Genomic DNA, 25,177 nt, shown 5'->3' with positions numbered 1-25,177 from the left:
AGGAAGATCTTTGCCAGATTCGGATACCAAGGAATTGCATTCATTGAAATCATAACATTGAACCTGGTGTGCAATACGCATGGACAAGGGACATGTAGCAGAGGGTCTGTTAAGAAACAGCTGTCTAAGACGTGTACTTTTGACGCATGGAAGCGCCGCATGTTGAGGGTAACTTTTCGTCCTCACCGCATAACGGATAGCGAGATAAGTGCGTCGCCTCTCGAGGGACATCTCATCACATTCAACATATAGGCTTTGTACTGGTGAAGTCCGGAAGGCCCCGAGGACTAGTCGTAGCCCTTGGTGGTGTATGGGGTCCAGACGTTTCAATGTGGAGGGCCGTGCCGATCCGTAGACGATGCTTCCATAGTCTAGCCTTGATCGGACAACAGAGGTGAAAATACGGTGAAGAGTCTGTTGATCTGCTCCCCAAGACCTGTGCGAGAGGACTTTTAACAGATCCAAAGATTTTGTACATTTCACTTTCAGGTTACTTATATGTGGCAAGAAAGTGAGTTTCCTATCAAAAATGAGACCCAAGAATTTGTGTTCCGGCCTGACTGCAAGAGATATCCCGTTCATATGAAGAGATGGATCAGGAAGCACCCCTCTCCGCCTTGAAAAGGGCACGCACACAGTTTTGTCTCCTGAAAACTTGAAGCCGTTCTCAGTGGACCATTTACTCAGTTTGTTAATGGCAGGTTGCAACTGTCTTTCGCATGTGGCTAAGTTAGAGGATGAACATGAAATCTGTAAATCGTCGACATAGAGTGAGTATGTGATAGTCGCAGGTAACGCTTTGGCAACAGAGTTCATTTTGAGAAGAAACAGGGTGACACTCAGCACACATCCCTGCGGTACGCCATTCTCTTGTACAAACGGGAGGGAAAGAGTTGTACCGAGTCGCACCCTAAACGTTCTTCCAGTGAGGAAGTCCGAAATACACTGGAAAAGGCGCCCGCGTATTCCGCACGATTTGAGATCAAGCAATATGCCGTATCGCCAAGTCGTGTCATATGCCTTTTCTAGGTCAAAAAAGATTGATACACAGAGTTGTTTTTTAACGAAGGCTTCGCGAATAGTAGTTTCCAGACGAACAAGATGATGAGTGGTAGAACAGCCAGCCCGGAATCCACACTGGTATCTGTCAAGCAGGTTATGTTGTTCTAGGTAATACACGAGGCGGCTGTTCACCATTCGTTCGAATGTCTTTCCTAAGCAACTCGTGAGTGCTACAGGCCTGTAGCTTGTTGGGTTTGAAGCTTCTTTCCCTGGCTTCAAAAGCGGTATGATTGTTGCAGTCTTCCAATTGGAAGGAAGGTGCCCTTCTTGCCAAATTAAATTGAAGAAATATAGTAGTGCTTCTTGGGAAGTTTTAGACAAATGCTGGAGCATGGAATATGTTATACGATCTGGTCCAGGTGATGTTTGCTTTGTTATTGACAGAGCTTTCAAGAGTTCAATCATTGTGAAAGGCATGTTGTAGAGGCACCTGTCACCTCCACTGCTTTGAATTGTTGCTTTTTCAGCACTTTTCTTAATTTTTATGAAGTCTTTACTGTAATGTGACAAACTGGAGACGTTTTGGAAGTGCTCGCCAAGGACATTGGCCTGTTCACTCATGTTTTTGCAAGGTACTCCATTAACTTGTAAGAGTGGTATTGTGAATCCTGTGTAATCGCCCTTAATTTTTCTAACTCTGTCCCAAACCACTTTAGAAGAAGTGTTGCTGTTCAAAGATGACAAGAAGCTCTTCCACGATGCACGTTTAGCTTCTTTTCTTGTCCACTTAGCTTTCGCTCGAGCTCTCTTAAATTGGATCAGGTTGTCTGGAGTCGGGTACCTACGAAAGATACCCCACGCTCGATTTTGATCTTTCCGCGTTTTCCCGCATTCATCTGTCCACCAAGGTTTGGGACGCTTGGGGAGACGGCCAGATGACTGCGGGATAGATCGCTCAGCAGCATTTATAATTATCCCGGTGACAAAACGGTTTGCATCTTCAACAGACCTACCAGCTAAGGATGATGCCACAAGACTGGCTTCCTTTTGGAACAAGTTCCAGTCAGCCTTGGACAGTTTCCATCGTGGTGGTCGTGTAAGAAAAGTGTTTGTGGAACCACGAATTGTCAGGACTACGGGGAAGTGGTCACTCCCACGAGGGTTCTGTTCAACGGTCCAGTCAATACAATTATAAATGGAAGGACTACTAAGAGATATGTCTAAGGATGAAAAACTTTGTGTTGAGGAGTTTATATATGTATGTAATCCTGTGTTTAGTAGACAGACTGGTCGTGAAAGGAATAACCTTTCTACCATTTTTCCACGGCTATCTACCTTTGAACTGCCCCACAAGGGATTGTGGGCATTCAGGTCACCTAGAATTAGGTATGGCTGAGGAAGTTGGTCACAGAGCTGTTCCAAATCTCTCTGTTCTATTACCACTGAAGGGGGCAGGTACAGTGAACATATCGTAATGACCCTGTCCAGGCATACCTGGACAGCTACTGCTTCCAAATGTGTCACGAGTGGGATCTGTTTTGCAGGTGTGGATAGTGGAAGGACCACAGCCACACCTCCAGATGTACGTGTGGTGTTAATACGATCCTTTCTGAAAACACTGTGTCTGCGAAATGGGTTTACACTTTGTTCATTCAGATATGTCTCTTGTAAGCAAAAACAGACTGCATTGTATTTTTCAAAAAGGTCGTGAATGTCATTTATATTTGAAAAGAGGCCTCGACAATTCCACTGAAGGATTACCTGTCCCATAATGAAAGTAGTGATAAATAGCAACAAAGAGAGACTGTACATTATGTGGGAGGTGTAACCCTTGGGGGCTTATGTTTCCCTAGGGACGTACTACCCCTGCCTCGGCCTCCTTTTTTCGTTCTCTGTTCCTTCCATGGGGAAGGATTGGGGGGAAGGCTTGACGATGATTTCTGCGACATGCAGTCATCATCGTCAACATCCATCGTGTGTGTGGCAGCCTGGGATGAGCCCCCTGTGAGCCCGTCCCAAACTGACAGCTCGCCATCAACCTCCGTAGAGGTTGTGGCCGCTACTTCCCGGCTGCCCCCCTGAGCAGCTGGTACCAGCGGAAGCAAGCTCTCCGCAGGCTTTTCTTGTGTGGGGGGAGTGTGGGGTAGAGACCCAGAAGTCTGGGTCTCTACAGATTTCCTCAGTGGTGCTACTCCCCTGCGCACCACTTCGGAGAAGGTTCCCTTTTTGGAAAACTCAACCTGCGCTTTTGCATCTCTGTACGAAAGATTCTGTGTCACTTTGACCTTCAGTATGTCTTTCTCTTCCTTCCACCGTGGACAGGAGCGAGAGTAGACAGGATGATTACCTTTACAGTTTGCACATCTGACATCCTTCTCACAGGTCTCTGCAGCGTGATCCGTGCCTGCGCATTTTGGGCAGGTGGCCTGTCCACGACAGACCTGCGAGCCGTGGCCAAAACGTTGGCACTTAAAGCACCTCCGCGGATTTGGGATATATGGCCGGACGTGACAGTTGATGTACCCTGCTTTAATGGTAGTGGGAAGCTTATGTAATTGAAATGAAAGGACAATGTGTTTAGTGGAAATCTCCTTACCGTCTCGACGCATAGTTATTCGCCGCGCTGTCACAACACCTTCATCCTTTAGACCTTCTTCGATTTCAGCATCTGAACAATCAAGAAGTTCATGCTCAGATATCACGCCCTTCACTATGTTCAGCGTACGATGCCTCGAAACTGTAACAGGTACGTCAGCAATTCTGTTCAGGGAAAGCAGAGTCGAGCTTTGCTGTCGTGTCTGGACATCGATCTGCAAGTCTCCTGTAGTCAACTTTTTCGCGGAGTAGGACTTCCCTATGGCTTTTTCCAGTTCCTTCGCGATCACAAATGGTGATACTTTGCTCAGGGGCTTAGACTCGTTTTCTCCATGGATGATCAGGACCTTTGCAAACCATGGTTCTGGTGTGAGGTCCAGTGATTGTGTTGCTAGTACATCGGTGCGGTGCCGCTTTCGGTACCGATCATGTTTTTTTGAGTTTGAAGAATCCATAAAAGAAATGTTGTGGTTCAGTGCAGTGGTGCGTCGCCCACCATGGAGCCCAACAAGGGAACGTGTCCCACACGCTAACGCCTGCCTCTGCACTATACCCTAGTGCAGCTTCTGGAGAGTGAAAGGACTGCCCAAGGTTGACCCTTGCCGCCAAAGAAGGTGAAGGGAGGAAAAGGAAGATAGTGAAGGAGTGGAGAAAGAAAAAGTAATGAAGGGGGAGATGGCGACTAGCTGAATAATCCTGGCCGGGTCTTCCAGGACCACCCGACTATGGGAAGCAGGGGCCCCGAAGGGTCCTAAACAACCTCCGGGTCCACTCAACCGCCAGGATCCCCTTTTCCCCAGACACGGGAAAGCCACGCACAGCTATACGTGGGGGTCTCCCTCCTGCGGCGACCCAACCGTGAGTGCAGGAGGGGGCTACTGCGGCTGCTGCCGGGCGATGGGGGCGCCAAGTTCCCGACGCCGGAATTCTATTAAGTGTATTTGTTGTCGTTGTACGTGTCTTCTTTTCCCAGGTGCTGTAAAACGCATTGCACTCATTATTCTGTTTACTATTCATTCTTTTTGGGCACTGTGAATGTTATTTCTCTTGTGAACAAGAAATGTGCAAAGTTATGTAACTGTGTTATGTTTACAATTTAAATATATGTTTTCCATATACTCCAAAACTTCATATTTTGCAAAATATTTTTATTGGCTCTTGTCATTCCAAATGAGAAATATATTTCACATGAAAACAGTGTCTCTTGCAATATTTCCCACCAGTACATCACAGGGATACTTGAGTATTAAACTCCAATGAAGATGCATAAGTAGTAATACAAAGGATGACCCACCTTAGATATTATTGTTGGCATTCCTTTCATTTTCAATCTTGTACCGAAAGTACTCTGTCACGGCTTGAGCCATTGGACTGATCATCTGCACACAAGCGAAAGAAAACAATTTAACAGCCCTTCCCCATGTAATCTGTTTTGTACGTGTATGTGTTTTTGATGATGACTTTGTGATGGCCATGTAGCTTCACAGGTATGAAATTTAAAAAGGTGCATTTACTGTCGTTTGGGTCTATGTGTAAACTTTCACTTTTGATTATTCAATTGAAATAAATTGTTCACTTAATGCAGAGCTGATTCTAATTAATTTCACCGCACCTGTGCTGTGTCAACTGTATCTGGCCACTTCCTTACCACCCGGAGCTGCGTTATTTCCGCATCAATCCGTTCCTGCACCTCCAGAATGCGATGTGCTATTGGTGCAGGGACTCGCCTCCTCCTCCTTCGGGATGGCCCTATTCTACCATGCTGTGTGCCTGATACGTCTGGCACGGCTCCTGCGGTAGCCTCAGTTTCCTGCTGGGGTGCAGCTGCAGACGTGCTTGCTACTGCTACATCAGTGTAGTGAAGCACCTGTGAGAGTGCCCTCGTTAACTTATATGGGTAGGCAAAGAAGTTATGCAATTCCTCAACGTAGGGCTTGTTGCTACTGGGACACTGCCATTTTCTCTTTCGGTCTCTGGTTGGTCAGCTTATTCTGACACTGTCTGTGTACGTGAACGTAACGAATTCGTTGGAAGGCGAGCGTTATCTAGAGTACCTTTTTCTTATCATTTGTGGCACTTGCATAACGTTGCCCGCCATACTCAGTCGTGCAGCTCCTGCTGCACCAGATACGGTGTCCCAGCCTACAAGGGCCATGACACGAGTAGTAATGACTGGACTCTCATAGTTCACAACGCTCAACTGTCCTGAACACAATTTAATTAGCAATTAGAGTTAATTGGGACCCCCACATTAATCAGCACCCTCCAGGAAGCCACCACACTAATTGGGGAGCATCTAACTCGTGTCCAGACCAGCTGAGCGTTGTGCACTACGAGAGGCCATAAAAAAGAAAAAAAATAGATAGAGATAGAGTGGAGAGAAGGAGTTTAGTTGAAGATCAACGACGCCATCTTGAAGAAAGCGGTCCGGAACGGCCGCTGACCCTCGCTGGGCGACGGAGCACAGAGGCAGGTTGTAAAGCATACAGCTATGACCACCAGTTCCGGACGTGCTGTGACGTCATCATGACATGTCTGGGCAGGTTAGGACAGCTCTGGACATGCAAGGAGAAAAACACTTGTAATACAGAGACTGGGAAAGCAAGCGTAAATATGCTAACCATCAATAACTAACAACAAAAAGAATGAGTTACACAACAAATCAGCCCACCACAACAGCAGTCACGGGGAGCGCAGAACGATGCGACAGCTCCATCCGACAGCCAGGCAGAGAAGTGAATCGTAATGCTTTTTTCTCCTGTATAAAGTCGCGCATCTGCACCTCCGAGCGGGTACTTGCTCAACTAATTTCATGATAAAATTATTAAGAATCACGCCAGCACTACTCCCGTTCCCAAGGCAGAAGAAGATAGAAAATGGCGGGGATGCCCGGACAACAGCAACCAGCACACGACGTTCATGGGCATGAAAATCGCAAACAAAGCGGGGACAATGTTGGCAAAAGAATTATTTACACAACAAATCAACCCACCACAACAGGAGCATCCTGAACCCAATCTTTCTCTTCACGGAGAGAGGATACCGGTTAAACCTCAGTATAAGTTCCTTGGCTTAATATTTGACTCAAAGCTAACATTTGGACCACACATTCGTGACTTGAAAATACGTACACAGAAAGCATAAAATATTCTCAAAGTTCTTTCTCACAAGTCATGGGGTGCCGATAGAGCATGCTTACTCCGCGTATATCGATCTTTGATACGGTCCAAGATGGATTATGGAAGTATCGTCTATGGGTCAGCTCGACCATCCACACTCAAGTGCATTGATCCTGTTCATCACTCAGCTATCAGGATGCTAACAGGGGCATATCGCACGTCTCCAGTCCAAAGTTTATATGTGGAATGCTTTGAACCGTCTTTAACACTTCGAAGGAAGTTTTTAACTCTATCTTATGTCCAAAAGGTTTTATCGCTGTCAGATCATCCTTGTCATTCCATCTTTGAAAACAGTCGCAGAAGGGCCTTGTTCCAAAATAAACCAAGGTCCATCACAACTATTGCAGTTCGAGCTAAAAGTATAGCTGAGGAATTTGGGTTGGAGCTCATACCAGAACACATTCTTTCACACAGGCGTGACTTTGCTTCATGGAAGAAAAAGGAGATCAGGTGTAATTTTGAGCTGGGCAAATACGACAAGAAACTTACGTCTTCCTTTGTTATTAAAGCAGAGTTCCTTGAAATAAAGAACACTTATAGAGGTTTTGCAGAATTCTATACAGATGGCTCTAAGTCACCTTACTGTGTTGCTGCAGCAGCAGTGACAGAGACAGGTCACGTGCGCTCTGTCAAGATTAATCCCAAAGCCAGCGTATACACTGCAGAGATACACGGAGTGCTGCTTGCACTTGAACGTATAGAAAAAGGAAAGGAGAAAAATCTCATCATCTACACAGACTCCAAAAGTTTGATGATGTCAATCAAAACAAAACAACCAGCTAAAAACGCACTTTTGCATCATCTTCTGTTGTGTATCCAAAGACTTATCCAGAAAGGCTATATTGTACACTTCTGTTGGGTACCAAGCCATGTTGGTATCTCAGGGAAAGAGCTTGCCGATGCCACGGCGAAAGGAGCTGAAACTGAGGTACAAATTATGGCTATGTAGAGCGAGAAATGAGGCGACCAGGCTCTACTGAGGTTGATGGGTTTAATGACGGTTAATGGCGATGAACCGAAAACGAAAGCTCGGGTCACGCGCAGTGCTGCGCGTAACCGATGGCGGTGCTGGTGATGATCATGACGCTGCTGCTACAGGGCTCCCCCCCGTGGCGGATGACAAGGCTGGCGAGGAGGGCCGAGGTTGGCGGAAAGGTCGGGCGCCGAGGCCAAGGAGTGCAGGAGCCGGACCCGAGGCTGCGGGCGGCTCGTAGTGTGCGAGCTGCGGCGCCCAATGCACCCGACGTGGAGGGGGAGGAATGCTGGAGACAGGAGGTGAGGACGGACGTAGGGAGGGCGGGTCGGGCGATACCAGAGGTGCCGACTCCAGGAATGCGGGCTTGAGCCTGTCGATGGCCACAGTGTCAGGTCCCCGCGGAAGATCGAGGCGAAAAAACTTCGCGGCTCGCGAGATGACCCTGTAGGGGCCGTCATAGGGAGGCTGCAAGCTGGAGCGCACAGAGTCCCGGCGGACGAAGACGTGGGTGGCTTGATTAAGGTCGGGGCTCACGAACACGCGTGTTGCGGGACCGGAGCGGGTAGGCGTGGGCTTGAGGTCCCGGAAGAGCTGGCGGAGACGGTCGATGTAGGAGGAAGGGTCGTGCACGAGCGGGGCCGATGGGCTGAAGAATGCTCCGGGAAGGCGGAGCGGGCAGCCGTAGACCATGTGGGCCGCGCTGCAGTCATCCTGGCGGATCGCGGCGCGAAGGCCAAGCAGGACGAAGGGTAGACGCTCGGGCCAGGTTGTGTCGCCGTGGTCAGTGGCGCGGAGGGAAGCCTTGAGCTGCCGATGAAGGCGCTCGACCAGGCCGTTGGCAGCCGGATGGTAGGCCGTGGTTCGGATGTGATGGGTTCCGAGGGCGCTGCACAGGTGACGGAAGAGGGACGATTCAAACTGGCGTCCTCTGTCCGTGGTTACAGTGGACGGGACGCCGAATCGGGAAACCCAGGAGAAGAGGAATGCGTGGGCCACCGTCTCTGCCGTGATGTCAGGAATCGGCGTTACCTCCGGCCAGCGGGTAAAGCGGTCGATGCACGAGAGCAGGTAGCGGTAGCCTTTGGCCGGAGGAAGCGGGCCGACCAAGTCGATGTGGACCTGGTCGAAACGTGCATCTGGCGGAAGGAACCGCGATGGAGGCGAGATGGTGTGGCGGTAGATTTTGGACCGCTGGCAGGCCAGGCAGGCCCGCGCCCAGTCACGGACATCGGCATTCATGCGAGGCCATATGTAGCGCTCTGCGACGATCTTTTGCGTGCCGCGCACGCCAGGGTGGGACAGCGAGTGGAGGGCGTTGAAAACATGCCGGCGGAAGGCCAGGGGAACGAAAGGGCGCGGGGTACCAGTAGAGGTGTCGCACCATAGACTTGCCGTCGAACCGGGGAGCGAGATCTTCCGAAAAGTGGTGGGTGAGGCGGGGGATGAACGAAGGGCGGCGAGATCTTGATCAGCGTGTTGCGCCTGGGCGATGCCGTCCAAATCGACCGCGGGGGGCGGATGGAGAGCATTGACGTCCGGCCGCGAGAGTGCGTCGGCAGCGGCATTGTCTTCGCCTGCGACGTGTCGCACATCGGTCGTGAACTCCAAGAGGTAGCACATGTGGCGGGTTTCACGAGGCGAGTGGTTGAGGGAGGCCGATCGCAGGGCGAACACGAGAGGCTTGTGGTCGGTGTACAGCACAAACGGACGGCCCTCGAGAAAATGGCGGTAGTGCCTGCATGCCAGGTAGGCGGCGAGGAGCTCACGCCCGAAGGTGCTGTAGCGTGTTTCGGCTGGCGAGAGACGTTGGGAAAAGAAACCGAGAGGTTTCCAGTGGCCATCCTGACGCTGCTGCAAGACTGCGCCGACAGCAGCAGTGGAGGCGTCGACGAACAAAGCTGTCTCGGCGTCAGGACGAGGATGGTGGAGCAGCACAGCATCTGCCAGGGCCTGCTTGACCTCTTCGAACGCGCGTTCTGCTGCCGGTGTCCACTCCAGAGTGGCAGCACGGGCCTCTTTCGGATGGTCAGCGCCGAGAGCTGCGTAGAGAGGCTGGAGCAAGGCAGCACAGCGAGGCACAAAACGTCGGTAGAAAGTCACGAGGCCGAGGAATGAACGAAGTCCTTTGCGAGAAGTGGGGGCAGGAAAGTCTCGGATGGCCTGGACCTTGGATGCGAGTGGCCGGATGCCTTGCGGGGTGATGGTGTGTCCCAGGAAGGTAAGGGTGGTAACGCCAAACTCGCACTTCGCGGCATTGATGGAGACTCCGTAGTCCTCCAGGCGCGAGAACAGGGCGCGCAGATGGGCGCGATGAGCCTCCGGAGATGGACTTGCGACGAGGATGTCATCCATGTATGCGAATGCGAAGTCCAGGCCGCGGAGCACTTCGTTGATGAATCGTTGGAATGTCTGCGCAGCATTACGCAGGCCAAAGGGCATCCGCACGTATTCAAAGAGGCCAAAAGGGGTGGTTATAGCAGTCTTCGGGATGTCAGGGGGATGGACGGGAATTTGGTGATAGGCTTTGATGAGGTCTATCTTGGAGAAGATGGTCGCTCCGTCAAGATTCGCGGTGAAGTCCTGAATATGGGGAAGCGGGTATCTGTCCGGTACCGTGACGATGTTGAGTGCACGGTAGTCCCCACATGGGCGCCAATCACCAGGTGTTGCTTTGGGCACCATGTGGAGAGCGGAAGACCACGGGCTGGAGGAAGGCCGAATGATCCCCAGTTCGAGCATGTGCTCAAATTCCCTCTTGGCAATGACGAGGCGCTCCGGAGCCAGCCGTCTGGGGCGAGCGAAGACAGGGGGGCCAGGGCGGCAACGGCTCCTGGAGATGGAAGGCCAGCAAAATCCATAATACGGTCCGCCATCTTCGCCAAGTCATCCAGGCGGGAATTTTCGCCAGCGGCCAGGATCATGCGGACATTGTGGGGCAAACGTTGTAGGAAGAGTTCGCGTAGTAGTGAGTCGTCCGTGGTAGGCTTGCCGGCGAGGTCGCGCATGCGGCGTAGGAGCTGTGTGGGCCGTCGATCGCCGAGCTCTTCCCTGTTCAGAAGCTGCTGCAATCGCCGCTCCTCCGAAGCAGACGTGCGGCGGATTAACTCGTCCCTTAAGGTGTCGTAGGGTAATTCGGGGTGAGGGTGGATGATTAGGTCGCGGACTTCCGCCGCAGCTTCGGGAGGAAGGTTTGCGATGGCGTGGCCAAACCTTGAGGCTTGAGAAGTGACGCGGCGTCCGTCGAAGAGAACCTCCGCCTGCGCGAACCACAGCTGAGGGTCGGAGATGGAGAAGGGCGGCAGGCGGAGCGGTGCCACAGAAGCCTCAAGCGGTGGAAGTGGCGGTGGCCGGCCGGGAGGCGAAGAGCTGGTGGAGTGCTGGTCGCCGTTCATGATGGTGGAACGTTGGATCACGTCCGGGTCACCAGTTGTAGAGCGAGAAATGAGGCGACCAGGCTCTACTGAGGTTGATGGGTTTAATGACGGTTAATGGCGATGAACCGAAAACGAAAGCTCGGGTCACGCGCAGTGCTGCGCGTAACCGATGGCGGTGCTGGTGATGATCATGACGCTGCTGCTACAGCTATACCATTCCAGGACCACCGAACAGTGCTCAAGAGAGCTATGCTATCGTTACGGCAGGAAAGCTGGAATAAACAAATACAAAACAAGTTACACATAATCAAACCAACAGTTAACGAATGGGGTATCAGTCACAACAAAATAGGTTGTATGAAGTTACATTTGCAAGACTTCGGATCGGACATACCAACATAACACATCGTCACTTACTGTTAGGTGAAGAACAGCCAGAATGCCATCATTGTTGCGAACCTCTGACAGTAATACATATTCTTTTGACATGTCCTTTATATGAACATCATCGCCGCACTTACTTCTCGGCATTTTATCGATATCACATCCCTTATCACCCTTCTCTCCTGCTGAGTGAGGAACCAGTTGTGCCACACATAAATGTCATCAAATTTTTAGAAACCACTAAGCTGATAAGTAGCCTGTAAAAGCTTGGATCATTTAACAGTTTTTAGAGCATCTATTTTATGACGTGCTAAACAGTATTTTTAGTAATCCATCCATGCCCATTAATTCACCTAGAGCTCACATTAGTCATTGATTTGGCGCTTTTTGGCCGTAGTTGCCCTCGCGTGACTAAGCTTCCAACTACACACATCCCGTTATCGAATGCAAGACTATGGAGGAGTCAGTCCAGCAGACATAGTCTAGCTGCCCCTCTAGGGCATCGCAGACGAACCGATATAGGCGCGCCGCAAGTAGGGCAGCCATGAGCTCAAGCCTTGGTAGGGTTTGAAGTTTGATGGGAGCGACTCTGCTTTTGCTCAGCAGGAATTCCGCGCAGGAACCACCGTCTTCCGACGTCGTCTCGATATAGGCTACGGCGCCGTATGCGACCGGACTGGCATCGGCGAAGAGATGAACCATAGCAGCTGCACTAGACGACGGACCCTTTATGAACCGAGGAACGGCCAGCTCTGTCAACTCCTGTACCTCCGCACTCCAACGGTCCCAAGTGACTTTCAAGTCTTCTGGCAAAGGATCATCCCACTCCAAGCCCACCAACCAAATCATTTGAAAGAGGATTTTCCCGGTAATCGAAAAGGGGGATATCAAGCCGAGTGGGTCGTATATCTTCGAAACGGTCTGTAGAACTTGTCTCTTAGTAACTTCGTTTTCCAAAGAGGAGCTCACTGCTGCAAGAGAACACCGGAGTTGGTCTTGTTGCAGGTCCCATATCACCCCCAACACCTTCTTTGTCTGGTCCGTGACTGACTCGATTGAGGCATTGGAGTCTTGAAACATCCGTCGGAGTAAGGTGTCATCATTTGTGGCCCATTTCTTTACCTTCATGCCGGCATTACAGAAAATCTGGCAGGTCACCTTGTATAGCATTTCTGCATCTGCCGTTGTGTCCACGCTGATAACTAGGTCGTCCACGTAGAAAGTACGCAAGAGGAGAGCGGCTGGTTGCGGGTAATCCTCCTCAGACTTCTGTAAATGATGGTGAACAGTCGCCGAGAGATGAACTTGATCTCGCTCCGAAAGGAACCCTAGTCATCCGCCAGGTCTCAAGTGGGGGCAAGGGTTTTCCTGCCAGTGGTGTTGAGCTGTACCATAGAAAACGTAGTGCATCTGTGTCGGGGCCATGAAGATATATTTGGAGAAAGGCCTTCTCAATGTCCGCCACCAGAGCAACCCCGGCGTCGGGAACTTGGTGCCCCCATCGCCCGGCAGCAGCCGCAGTAGCCCCCTCCTGCACTCACGGTTGGGTCGCCGCAGGAGGGAGACCCCGACGTATAGCTGTGCGTGGCTGTCCCGTGTCTGGGAAAAGGGGGATCCTGGTGGCTGAGTTGAACCAGAGGTTGTTTTGGACCCCTCGGGGCCGCTCTGGGAAAGCAATACACCACTTTGGCCTCTGCATCCCATAGACGGGTGGTCCTGGAAGGTCCGGCCAGGACTATTCAGCTAGTCGCCATCTCTCTTTTCATTGCTTTCTCTTTCTCTAGTTCTTCAGCCTCTCCCTTTCCTTTTCACCTTCTTTGGCGGCAAGGGTCAACCTTGGGCAGTCTTTCACCCTCCAGAAGCTGCACTTGGGTATAGTGCACAGGCAAGTGTTAACGTGTGAGACACGTTCCCTTGGTTGGGGTCGGTGGTGGCCGACACACCCTTTGCACTGAATTCAACATTCACTCTTTATGGATAAATCAAATTCCAAAAAGACTGATCGGCGCCCAAAGCGGCACCTCACCGAAGACATTGCAATGAGCTTCTTTGAAAGCGGTCAAGAGCCGTGGTTTCCTAAATTCCTAGTCATGCAGCGAATGAAACAAACATGCAGCGAATGAAACAAAGTCGTTTGCAGGGCTGTCCCCATTTCTTGTGGCTAAGACACTCGAACAAGTAGTCGGGAAGTCTTACAACGCCAGGAAACTGAACACCGGAGACATACAGGTCGAGGTACAAACTAGGCAACAAAGTACAGCACTCTCCTCACTAAAGACCATTGGAGAAACCCCAGTTTCTGTCACAGTACGTCGTAGCTTGAACACAGTGAAAGGGGTCATATATGCCAGTGAGTTGCTATCATGTTCTGACTCAGAGATGACGGAGGGCTTAAAGGACCATGGGGTAATCAATGCTAAGAGGATCATCATCCGCAGAGAAGGAAAAGAAATACCCACACCACATGTCGTTCTCACCTTTGAGCTCCATAAGCTGCCTTCAAGCATCAAAGCAGGTTATGTCAGCTGCCCAGTGCGACCGTACATCCCCAACCCGAGACGCTGCTTTAAGTGTCAACGGTTTGGGCACGGCTCGCAGGTCTCGCAGGTCAGGCTGTTTGCCCAAAATGTGCAGGGACAGACCATTCTTCTGACTCGTGCCAAAATGCCTTAAAGTGCGCGAACTGTCAGGGTGGGCATGCAGTCTACTCCAGGTCGTGCCCACATTGGCAAGAGGAGGAACAAATCTTGAGAGTAAAAGCAGAACAAAACATAACATACAGGGCGGCGAAGGCACAGGTTGAATTTCAAAGAAAAGGTACTTTCTCGGAGGTGGTGCGCAGGGGGGTGGCACCACTCAGAGTTTCAGTGGAGACTCAGACGTCTGAGCCTTTACCCCACACCCCCCTACACGAAAAGCAGGACACGGAAGTGTCCTTTCCAAGTTCCCCGGCTTGCCAGACGAGCAGCCAGGACACTGTCTCAGCTTCCTGTGAAGCTGATGGCACGCAGTGTATTTGGGACGGGGCCACACAGGCCTCGTCTCAAGATACACAACAAAACATGGAGGTGGAGGACGACAACTCGCTTTCACAGAAGTCGTCCTCCAGTATGTCAGGTGTTTCCTCTCTTGGAAAAGAACAAAGAGAGAAAACGGCTAGCAGAGGTAGGGGAAGAAAGTAAAAGAGACACCGAAAATGCCTCCACCGACAATTACTCCTCCCTAAACTAAACTTTCATGCCCACACACTCCAAGTTACACATCCAAGTTATGACAAAGTTGTTGTTACTTTTTTCCTCCCTTACCTTCCTAATGTGTGCTGGCACCATACTTCAGTGGAATTGCCGAGGTCTTTTTCCTAACTTGGATGACGTTAACGACTTCTTTGACGAACACAATGCAACTTGTGTCTGTCTGCAGGAAACCTACTTAAATCCAGAAAATTTCAACCCCTTTCGTAGGTGCAATATATTTCGAAAAGATCGTGTAGGCAGAGCACGTTCGTCGGGTGGTGTAGCCATTGCCCTTCCTCGCTCTGTACCTGCAATGAATATTCCGCTTACAACAGACCTAGAAGCTGTTGCTGTCCATGTGTGTCTTGAACAGACTATAACTGTCTGTTCATTATATCTTCCTCCTTCAACTTCCGTCGGTCAGAGAGAGTTTGAAAAGTTAATTGATCAGCTCACTCAGCCCTTGATGATTTTAGGCGACCTCAGTGCGCATAATCCCTTGTGGGGCAACGCGAAGGTTGATAGCCGTGGAAAGATGGTTGAGAGAGTTCTCTTTTCAAGGTCACTTTGCCTCCTAAACACAGGGTCAACAACCTACCTAAACTCTGCAACACAATCCTTCTCTGCTATTGATATCTCTCTTTGCAGTCCTTCGCTTTTTTCCTCTTTAGATTGGAGGGTGGATCACGACCCGCGTGGTAGCGACCATTTCCCAATTGTTGTCACATTTCGTGGCCCCACCTACAACATTGCAACACGCCCGCCTCCGTGGAAACTACAAGAGGCAGACTGGGACCTCTTCACCAAAGAGGCCAATATCTTGACCCAATCTTTTCAACATCTTCATGTTGACGAGGCAAACACTGTAATTACAAATACCATTATAAATGCTGCTCAGCAGTCAATTCCACAAACAAAAGGTAACCTTCCAAGACGTCCAAAGCCATGGTGGACGAGTGACTGCGAGAAGACTCGCAAGCAACAAAATCGTGCGTGGGGTATTTTCAGGAGATACCCCACAAGCACAAACTTACTGCTTTTCAAGAAAGCTCGTGCAAAGGCACGTTGGACAAGGCGTCAAGCCAAGAAAGATTCTTGGAATAATTTTGTGTCGTCCCTGAACTCAAGCACCCCTTCTAAAATAATATGGGACCGGTTGACAAAAATTAAGGGTGACTATATCAGTTTTTCTATTCCTCTACTGCAGGTAAATGGTACTGTTTCTCAGAACATGGAGGAGCAAGCCAATGTTCTCGGTGAACACTTTGCAAATGTGTCAAGCTCTTCACATTACGCTGATAACGTCTTGAGAGTTAAACATCATGCCGAAAAACAGAACATTTCAAGTGGCACAGGTGATAGGTGTGCCTATAACCAGCCCTTTACAATGCAAGAATTGCTCAGAGCCTTGTGCTGCCGTAAAGTCGCAGTACCTGGACCTGATCGTATCACTTATTCTATGCTCAGTCATTTATCAACTAATTCTTTAGAAAGCCTTCTTGATTATTTCAATCTTGTCTGGCGAGAAGGATCCTTGCCTACCAGCTGGAAAATGGCGACCATCATTCCTCTTCTCAAACCTGGCAAAGAAGCTTCGGATCCAGCGAGTTATAGGCCTATTGCCCTGACCAGCTGCCTTGGAAAAACCTTCGAGCGCATGGTCAATGCCCGGCTTATGTACTACCTGGAGGAAAATCAATGCCTTGACCAGTACCAATGTGGGTTCAGATCCTCCCGTTCTACTTCAGACCACCTCCTGCGCTTAGAGACTACCATAAGAGAAGCATTTATTAGGAGGCAACACTGTGTTTCCATATTTTTCGACCTTGAAAGAGCATACGATACAACGTGGCGATACGCCATTCTAAGAGACCTGCACTCCCTGGGAATACGCGGCCGGTTGTTCCGTTGTATCTCCAACTTCCTTCAAGGACGTATGTTCGTAGTCCAACTGGGAGCTACGCTGTCTCGCCCATTCGTGCAGGAGAACGGGGTCCCACAAGGCTCTGTTCTAAGCGTTACATTGTTTATAGTGAAAGTGAATTCCGTTACGAGCGTTATTCCGCCATCAATCACGTATTCCTTGTACGTTGATGATTTGCAAATGTCCTGCTCAGCTTCAAGTGTGGCTGTTTGTGAGCGACAGCTTCAACTGACTCTTAACAAGTTAGACAAGTGGTCGTGTGAAAATGGCTTTAAGTTTTCACCGAGCAAAACGGTCTGTATTCATTTTACAAGAATTAGGGGTCTGTTCCCAGAACCCACACTCAAAATGAGCGGCCAGGACATTGCCGTTCGGGATGAACACAAGTTCCTGGGAGTAACTTTTGATAGAAAGCTTACCTTCCCAGCGCATATCAAAAACTTAAAAGCAAAGAGCCTCAAGTCTTTAAGTATCTTGAAAATCCTGTCACACAGGTCTTGGGGTGCCGATCGTGAGACCCTTCATCGCATATATACGAGCACAGTGCGCTCCAAGTTAGACTATGCATGTTTTGTTTATGGGTCAGCACGGCCTTCTGCCTTAAACTGCCTGGATACAGTGCACCACCTCGGCTTAAGGTTGGTGCTTGGAGCTTTCAGGACTTCCCCAGTTCAAAGTCTCTATGTTGAAGCAAATGAGGGGTCTCTAGAAAGGCCACGCTTCTATCTTGCAGTGTCGTACGGACTGAGGGTAAGAGGGTATCCTCAACACCCCGCTTTACCCTGTGCGGAGGGCACCCGTTTTAAACGGTTGTTTCATAACAAGCCCAGTGCTGTTGTGCCTTTCAGTCTGCGGTTACAACGCGACACCGAACACTACGCTTTTCTGAGCTACAACCTGCCTTCCTTGCAATGTAGCAAAATGCTCCCTCCCTGGCAACCTGCTATAACGTGTGATATTTCACTGTTGAAGTTCAGCAAACGGGAAAGACCTGCTGTTGAGATACAGCACGAATTTGAACTTCTCAATGAGAGCTTCGGTGACCACACTGAAATTTACACCGATGCATTCAAGACCAGTTCAACGGTATCATGTGCCATGGTGTCTGGTGACTGCACAAAATCCCATTGTCTTAGCAGTGTCATGTCCATTTTCAGTGCAGAGATGTACGCTATTGTGGTGGCACTCAACCATGTCTTACAAATGCGCATAATATCTTCTGTTATATATACGGACTCACTTAGTGCCGTGCATGCAATTAATACTATAAAAACTCACAAAAATCCTCTTGTGAGGCGTGCACAATACTTAGTGAGTGTCGCACAGGGTAGAGGTTACACATTAACATTTTGCTGGGTACCTAGCCATGTCGGCATAAGTGGAAATGAGAAAGCTGACCGCGCGGCAGCCTCTGCCCAGGGAAGCGATGTCACACCTTTTAAAGTTCCCTTATGTGATCTAGTCCGTGAGTTAGAGAAAGACATTAATAAAAAATGGCAGGACTTCTGGGAAACACAAACAGTCAACAAGTTGCACACCGTAAAACCGCACATTGGAAAGTGCGTGCAACACTTTCAGAGCCGACTGCACGAAGTTTTGTTTAGTCGGCTCAGATTGGGTCATACCTCCTTGACCCATGGGCATTTGTTACGAGGAGAGCACCCACCAGCGTGCACAGAGTGTGGAGCTGACCTGTCCATTTTGCATCTATTTATTAGCTGTCCTTTTCTCGAGGTACATCGTCAACGCCATTTTTCTTTCCTGTATGAACACTGTGTTCCTCTCCATCCAGCATTGCTGCTGGGTGATGAGGCTCACGTTCCGTGAGAATGTTTTTAAGTTTTTTAGAGATGTCGAGATCACTATTGAGTTGTAGCGTCACAATTCCCCTTTTATGCAGAGATTTACACACCCTCTGAAACCTTGAATATTTTTTATCCTTTTAAAACAATCAGTATATTTTTAAATTAAATTTATTTTACACATCAGAGTTTTGGCGCATTAAGGGCAACCTCCATGGAGCGAATGTACAGCGAAAAGCTGCGAACTTCACTCAGCGTCAGACGCCCGGGGCGAAGCGTCAAAAATGTGAGCGTCCGCCGCCGATCTGCCCATGCCAGATATATTCGCCCAGCGTCCGCGATTCCGGAAGCGTCAACTGCAGATGAACCAATCGAAGTGCTCTTCCGCTACGAATCTACGCCAGCCAGATCGTCTGCACGTGGTTGTCTGCTCTCGTGAATCATCGTCATCGTCGTCTTCTTGCAACTGGATGCTGTCGTCTGCTCGCTGTTTCGCCAACTGCATCGTTAGAACGTGAGGCATTCTCTGTCAAGAAACATGTTTTCCTTTCGCAGTAGTGAATATGCCTTTCGGTACGTTACCGGGCGCATCTTTTCAGACAGTTGTTGGATTTAGTTGCAAAATTTGTGACATTAAATGCACTTTTTCGACCAACTGATTTCACTAAGCTTTCACCTTATACCCTGGCAACAGTGACATCACAGCATGACTTCCCGACGCCGTCCGCTGGTTTTTCGCTCCATGGAGCTGGTGCCAGCGAACAACTGGCGGCGGAGCGCGCGTGGCAGTCTGCCGCGCGAACTTCGTTGCAAAAATTCGCTCCATGGAGGTTGCCCTTTATGATCTTTGTTGTCGTTGCGCCACTAAACTCCCAATCATCATCGTCAGCCACCAGAGCAAAGCGTTGTATGCGGAACCCCAGCAACAACGACAGAATGCCGGAGTTCACATTGGGTCCGGAGTGTAGCACATCATTCAATGACAGAAAACCTGGCGAACTTGAGGAGGCATCGAGCACAATACGGACCTTTGTAGTCTCTCTCTCAGGCCGTATCACGGCATGGTGCGGCAAATAGTAAACCGGTCCCTTCACAGCATTCTCCGGGGTTACACGTTCTGCATGATTACTGTCAAAATATTGAAGGATGACTTGGTCATAGTGGTTACTTCCTGGTCTCTTAACAGAGCAGCCAAAAGCCGTTTCCCAAGCAACAGGATTGCCATCTAGTCGATGCTGCCTACCACTGACAACAGATGCGAAGAAGTCTGCGCCGAGTAGGACACCTACGTCTGTCGTAGAGTTGCAGACCGCGGGCACATCAGCTACGCTCATCCCAGCCTTACTAAGTTCATCAACGGTCTTGGGATCAACCTCGGGAAGATTGCTCATGCATATTTCCGGGATTTCTAAGGCTTCAATGGTCACCTCTTGTGAAGAGTACTGTGAACGAAGATTAACTCTAACCCTTTGATGTGCAGCAGCCTTGCCAGAGTTCCCCACGGTGTTGATGACAAGATGCTCCTTGCCGACAACCTGTAACTGCATCTTCCTAGACAGACTCTTTTTGATGAAGCTTCTTTGACTTCCTCCATCGATCAAAACCTGAACTTGCTCCTTTGTACCTTTCGGGGAGTGGATGAAAGCATACGCCGTTTGCAGCAAGATGCATTCTTGAGAATAGGTTCCCCTTTGCCATGCACCACTGGCATTTACTGTTTCCTGTGATGTCTTCGTACGTTCTTGCCTACATAGGACAGTCAGATGACGGCCACTGCATCGCAAGCACTTAAGACCGTTGGTGGTTCGACAGAACCTGGCAGTGTGGTTCAACTTCGTGCAACGAAAACATCTATGGCTGTCTCGTAGCCTTTCCTGAAGTTCAGTCACATCCGCTTCAAGTCGACACTTGCGTACGTCGTGATCATTCCCGCAGAAGAAGCAAGGCTCCGTCTTCTTCTCAATCCTCCTACCCGAACTCTGAGGTGGCTTCTGGGACCCGGCCCCCAAGGCCGCAGCGGAGGGAACTGGGCTAAGTGATTTTCTGTTCTGATTCTTGTACCTCGGCTCCGAAGGTTTCGGAGGAACTCTTGTTCCTTCTATCGTTACACTCTCCCTATACTCCCTTTCGAGCTTGATGAAATTGAGCAGTCTTTCCAAGACCTTCGCATGGTGGTCTTCATCCTGCGGCGATTCTGAGGTGACGTCGGTTCCCTTCTGTTGACGCAGCTGGCTTTGAAAGGTAAGCATCTGATCGGCAGGAAGTGCTTGTTGAAGTACCGGGTACAACAAGGAACAATATGAACGCCGCTTGGTACCCAATGCGTCCAAACTTCGGATGTCAGCCTGAATGGAATCATGTAGACGACGTAGATCGGAAACATTCCGAGATGAATGGACGCTCTGGATGCTGAGAAGACGCTTCAGGTGGAACTGGATCAAGGAGTCGCGGTTTCCAAACCTCTGCCTGAGTATTTGAACAGCGGTGTCATACATATCGCCCGTGAGTTCGAGTCCCTTTATCGACTCTGCAGCCTCCCCGTGAAGCACGGCAGTTAGGTAGGACATCTTGTCCGTATTGCTCAGTGAACATTTGCTGTGGACAAGGGAGTCGAATCTCATCCAGAACTCTTCCCAATGCTCCTGACCTCCGCTATACTTCCGAAGTTTAATCCTAGGTAACTGAGGTCGTCGGAGGCCAGTTCCGCTTGGTGCAGTTTGTGGAGACGATGCGTTCCCAGAAGAGGGAAGGAGCATTGAAGGTTCTACAACAGAAGCCAGCGGATGCGCCATAGTCTGGGAACTTGCTGTTGGGACAGATGAAGGATCAGGCAATGAGGTCGAGCTATCACCCTCTTCAACAGGCAGGCCAGAGATGCTGTCCTGTCTTGATAATCAAGAACCTTATCGAACTCGGCTTCGGCTTGCTCCAGGGAAAATACGGGCTCCAATTTGGCGTCCACATAGTCGAGACTTGCCGAAAATTTAGCGATGCGCTCCAAAAGCACACTGCCCTTACTGACGTTCTCAGGGGAAGATTCGAAGGAATCGACAAGTTGCTGAGCTTCATTTAGCACCGTCGTTACTCTTTGACGAAGTGACTTTCGCTTCTGCAGCAGTAAAGATTTCGCGGCTAGGTCCTGTGCTTCGGCCATGCCGAGAGCCAAAGAAATCAATCGTTGATCCCGAGCCTTCCTACGCGGGTTTCGGCACCAAAATTAACGAGGAATGCCAAGGCAGTAGCAGTAGGACAGTCTTTACTGTTGCGATTGAAGAACTGAAGTGCGAGAACAAGGCAGCACACTGTCGCGTGACCCCATCGGGTGCGCACGAGCTCAGTAAACCAAAACCAAAACCATAACAAGAGTGTTACCCTGTGACGACGAATGAAGTGAATGATGACGACGGAGATAACAGGTTGACGATGAGATGCGATGAGATCTGGGTATTGTGATGAAAAGTATACGTTCATTCGTCTGGGCCGGGGATGTCCTCCGGATACCCGTGCTCCAGTATCCTCGGAACCTCTTTGCGCTCGGGTGGCTTCCACAACTCGAAGGCGATGTAGATCGCTAAGACATAGAGAAACAGCCCGGCTGCCACTATCGCTGGGCCAGCGAGAGGCTCGTCAGGCATATTGTGCATGCCTACGTGGATTAGAACAGTCGCGAGAACTGCAAATACAATAGCAACAGCGTGGACGAGTCGCGCCATCGTAATTCGAAATATTGTTTTCATGCATTTCGTGGCATTCACATCATCATCTCTGGTGTTTGCTCATTAACTTATCTAACCGTTAGGCGACCGCAAAAGATGAATACGGTTGCACTGTTCCTTATCTCCATACCAAGTTTTGTTGCGGTAAAGAATGTCCTCGCGTTAGACATGCACTCTGACCTCTGAGCCTCATGAAGGATACAAATTCATGACTACGAGAACTTAGTGTCTCCGTCGATGGCGCGATCTAGTGTCCACAAAGTGTGGCGGCCCGTGGACGACGACGAAGACGTGCCTCTGCTGCCGCGCGCCACTGCGCCTGCCTGCCAGTTAAACCGGCACTGTCCTAATATACAGGGTGTGATAAGATTTCCGGACACATTTCAAAATGGCATTAAAAATTGTATATAACAGTTTTATTTGAGATCAACCTCAATGTTGTACTATCAATATAACAGGAGATAGATATGCAGAAAATTTGATCCCATGCATTTTCAAGGGCCTATACCGCTGGCGTTTGGCCTACGCCATACCTGTTTCATGTTGTATCGGGCGCTGGAGCGCCGCGTCCAAAACCGAAACTGATATCGAAGGTATAATAAAATGATACCGCGTACGTTGAATTTGAGTTCTTATGTTCACTAAAAAACACAATACACCATTAGAGCGCAAGCGACGCGTAGAACAATTGAAATGTCGCTCGGTTCTCTTCAGCCGGTTCTCTTAAGTTTGTGGGATTCCTCCCCCACAGTCCCACCTGGGATGCCTGATGCACAGTCCCACCTGAAGAACACGAACAGCCAGTTGCTAGAGAAGCCGTTTAATGCCACAAAACAACTTACATCATGGTGCGCACTCTTCCTCGCTCGTTCGCTCACCCTCTGTCCCCACGACCGCGGAACGCCTGCTTATCAATCCTCCCTGAGCATTATATGCGCGCCCACTCTGGGCACCTAACACAACATGAACGCGCTCCTTGGGCCCCAGCCGAGGGGCACGACACCACACTCTCCCCCCCCCCCCCTCCCCAGAAGTCCGGGGAATCTAGGACAGCGTCGTCCGGCGGGCTTCTTTGAGGGCAGGCGAGGAGACCTGGCTGGTAGCTTCGAAGGAGGTGCTGCCGCGATATCCCCGGACCCAGCGTCGAGGGTGTGACTCTGCTGTGGCTCTGTCCTTAAGAGGACATATCACATACGTCTCAACTCAAAAATGAACTTTTTTCTGCGATAGATGGCGCCACAAGTCGGAGGAGTGAGGAGGGCCCTCACTCCTCCGACTTTGTAAGAAGTCCATCGCGTCTCTGATTGGAGGACACGACAAGCCCACGTGACAGGCGGAGACCTATGAGCTGGGTTGTGTTTCCTTTATTTTTAGATTTTCTCCTTTCCCCGATTTGCTTTTGCGCGGTGGATTTCGTTGTCTCGCGTTTGCTGTTTACGTTTTACTGGCATTTCTCGAACATGCCGTGTGACTGTCGCGTACCGCCGTTACCACCTCGCTTTCTCGTGGATGAAGATTGCTCTGATCGGTAGCAGCGGGCTAAAGCTTTTCACCCGATACGCAGAGACTGTCCGTGGAGGTGTCTATTCGTGATATAGTAATCGTAGTTTTCAGTTTTCGTGGTGTCACAGGATCACGTGTCCCTGAGAGTATCGGGGGCTCCAGTTGAGCTGAATAGCGATTTTTGTCAGAGGCAGCAGTATCCAGAAAGGACGCGGGGTTGTCGACGGTCATATGACACTGCAACATCCCGTTGCAAAACATCCCTGCTTTTCTTGCCAGTGACACTTACGCTGTTGAACCATGACGTTCGTTGCTGTCGATTGGTGTCGTGAAAGCGCTCCCTCAATCGGCTCGCATTATTTCATAGTAGAACTCAAGGCCGGTGCGCTCGTACAGGACTGCTAGCAAATTTCGATAGGGTTTCGCACTCCCCTTTAGAGCATTGCGCGGGCCTTGTCGGGCCGGGCTTTCCGTTTTTCGCACGTGCCCGTGCCAGGTTCGGACTCGACAACACATACCATGGTGCGGCATGTACGTCAACAGACTTCATGAGACTCGACAGCTGAATGTTTGTGTCGGGTCTCGGTTCTTCTTCATAGGGGTTAGGAGATGTCAGCCAGATGGCTACGGCTTGCTACTCCAAATTCCACACACATGCACTCACACACGTTGGGGCCCACAGGCGTGATGGGCGCGTTTGGACAGCAGAAGGAGCGTCCTTCAACAAAGCCAGAGAGGAGCAACCGCGTACACACGACACCGCTCTCTCCGTGAAGCAGAGTGAGACGCTGATCAAGAGGAAAGCCGAAGTGCGGAGTTTTCAGGCGTAGTGCAGGGTTCTGCACGACACGCTCTATCCTGCGGTGCGGATCCCGGTTTGGAGTTTCCCGCGGGTAGCGGGTCGGTTGCGGGTGATATTATTGACACCCGCGCGGGTAGCGAGACTATTGCGGGCAGCGTTTTTGGCACAAGCACTGCTGGCGGGTCGGCCACGAACAAGCAACGGCTACAGCAGCAACAACGAAGAGAAAAGATCATACCAAATAATAAGTAAACAAAGGCGCCGCAGCCCCTGCTGGTCGGGTCCGGTTGGGTGCGGATTTCATTTTCTGGTAGAGCGCGGGTGGCGGGTCTTGTCAGGGGATTTAGGGGTCGGGTATGGATTTCACCCTCAAATAATGGGTTGCACGTCATACGGTCCAAATGCCCATTTTGTCAAACTACCAAGTGTCCGTCTGGCTTACGCGAACATTTGGGAAAACAAAATGCGTGATAGCGCTTTTCTATAGAAACGGCTGTCTCGTCCCCCGTCCCGAGTTTCTTCAGCTATCAAACAAACCAAACACAGCACGTTTGCACAGGTCATGCGCATTTTGGCACTGTAGTCGCCTCTTGAGAAGGGGTAGAGCACTGCATGGGCCGGATTTTCAGGCCCGTGCCCTGCCCACCAATATTTCCATACTGAGGCCCTATCCAAACCCACCTTTGC

At 50.2% G+C, this 25,177-nt stretch overlaps 1 protein-coding gene across 1 annotated transcript; it reads right to left on the bottom strand.

The window, feature by feature from the left end:
- Positions 1 to 2,813: 2,813 nt before the first annotated feature.
- LOC135389658 (uncharacterized) lies at positions 2,814 to 4,052 on the bottom strand. The gene has a single exon (XM_064619692.1). It carries the CDS (start codon positions 4,050 to 4,052, stop codon positions 2,814 to 2,816), a length of 1,239 nt encoding a protein of 412 aa, XP_064475762.1.
- Positions 4,053 to 25,177: the final 21,125 nt, after the last annotated feature.

Source organism: Ornithodoros turicata, chromosome 3 (genome assembly GCF_037126465.1).
Source record: "Ornithodoros turicata isolate Travis chromosome 3, ASM3712646v1, whole genome shotgun sequence".
Lineage (NCBI taxonomy): Eukaryota > Metazoa > Arthropoda > Arachnida > Ixodida > Argasidae > Ornithodoros > Ornithodoros turicata.
This window is presented reverse-complemented; position numbering and strand designations above follow the sequence as displayed.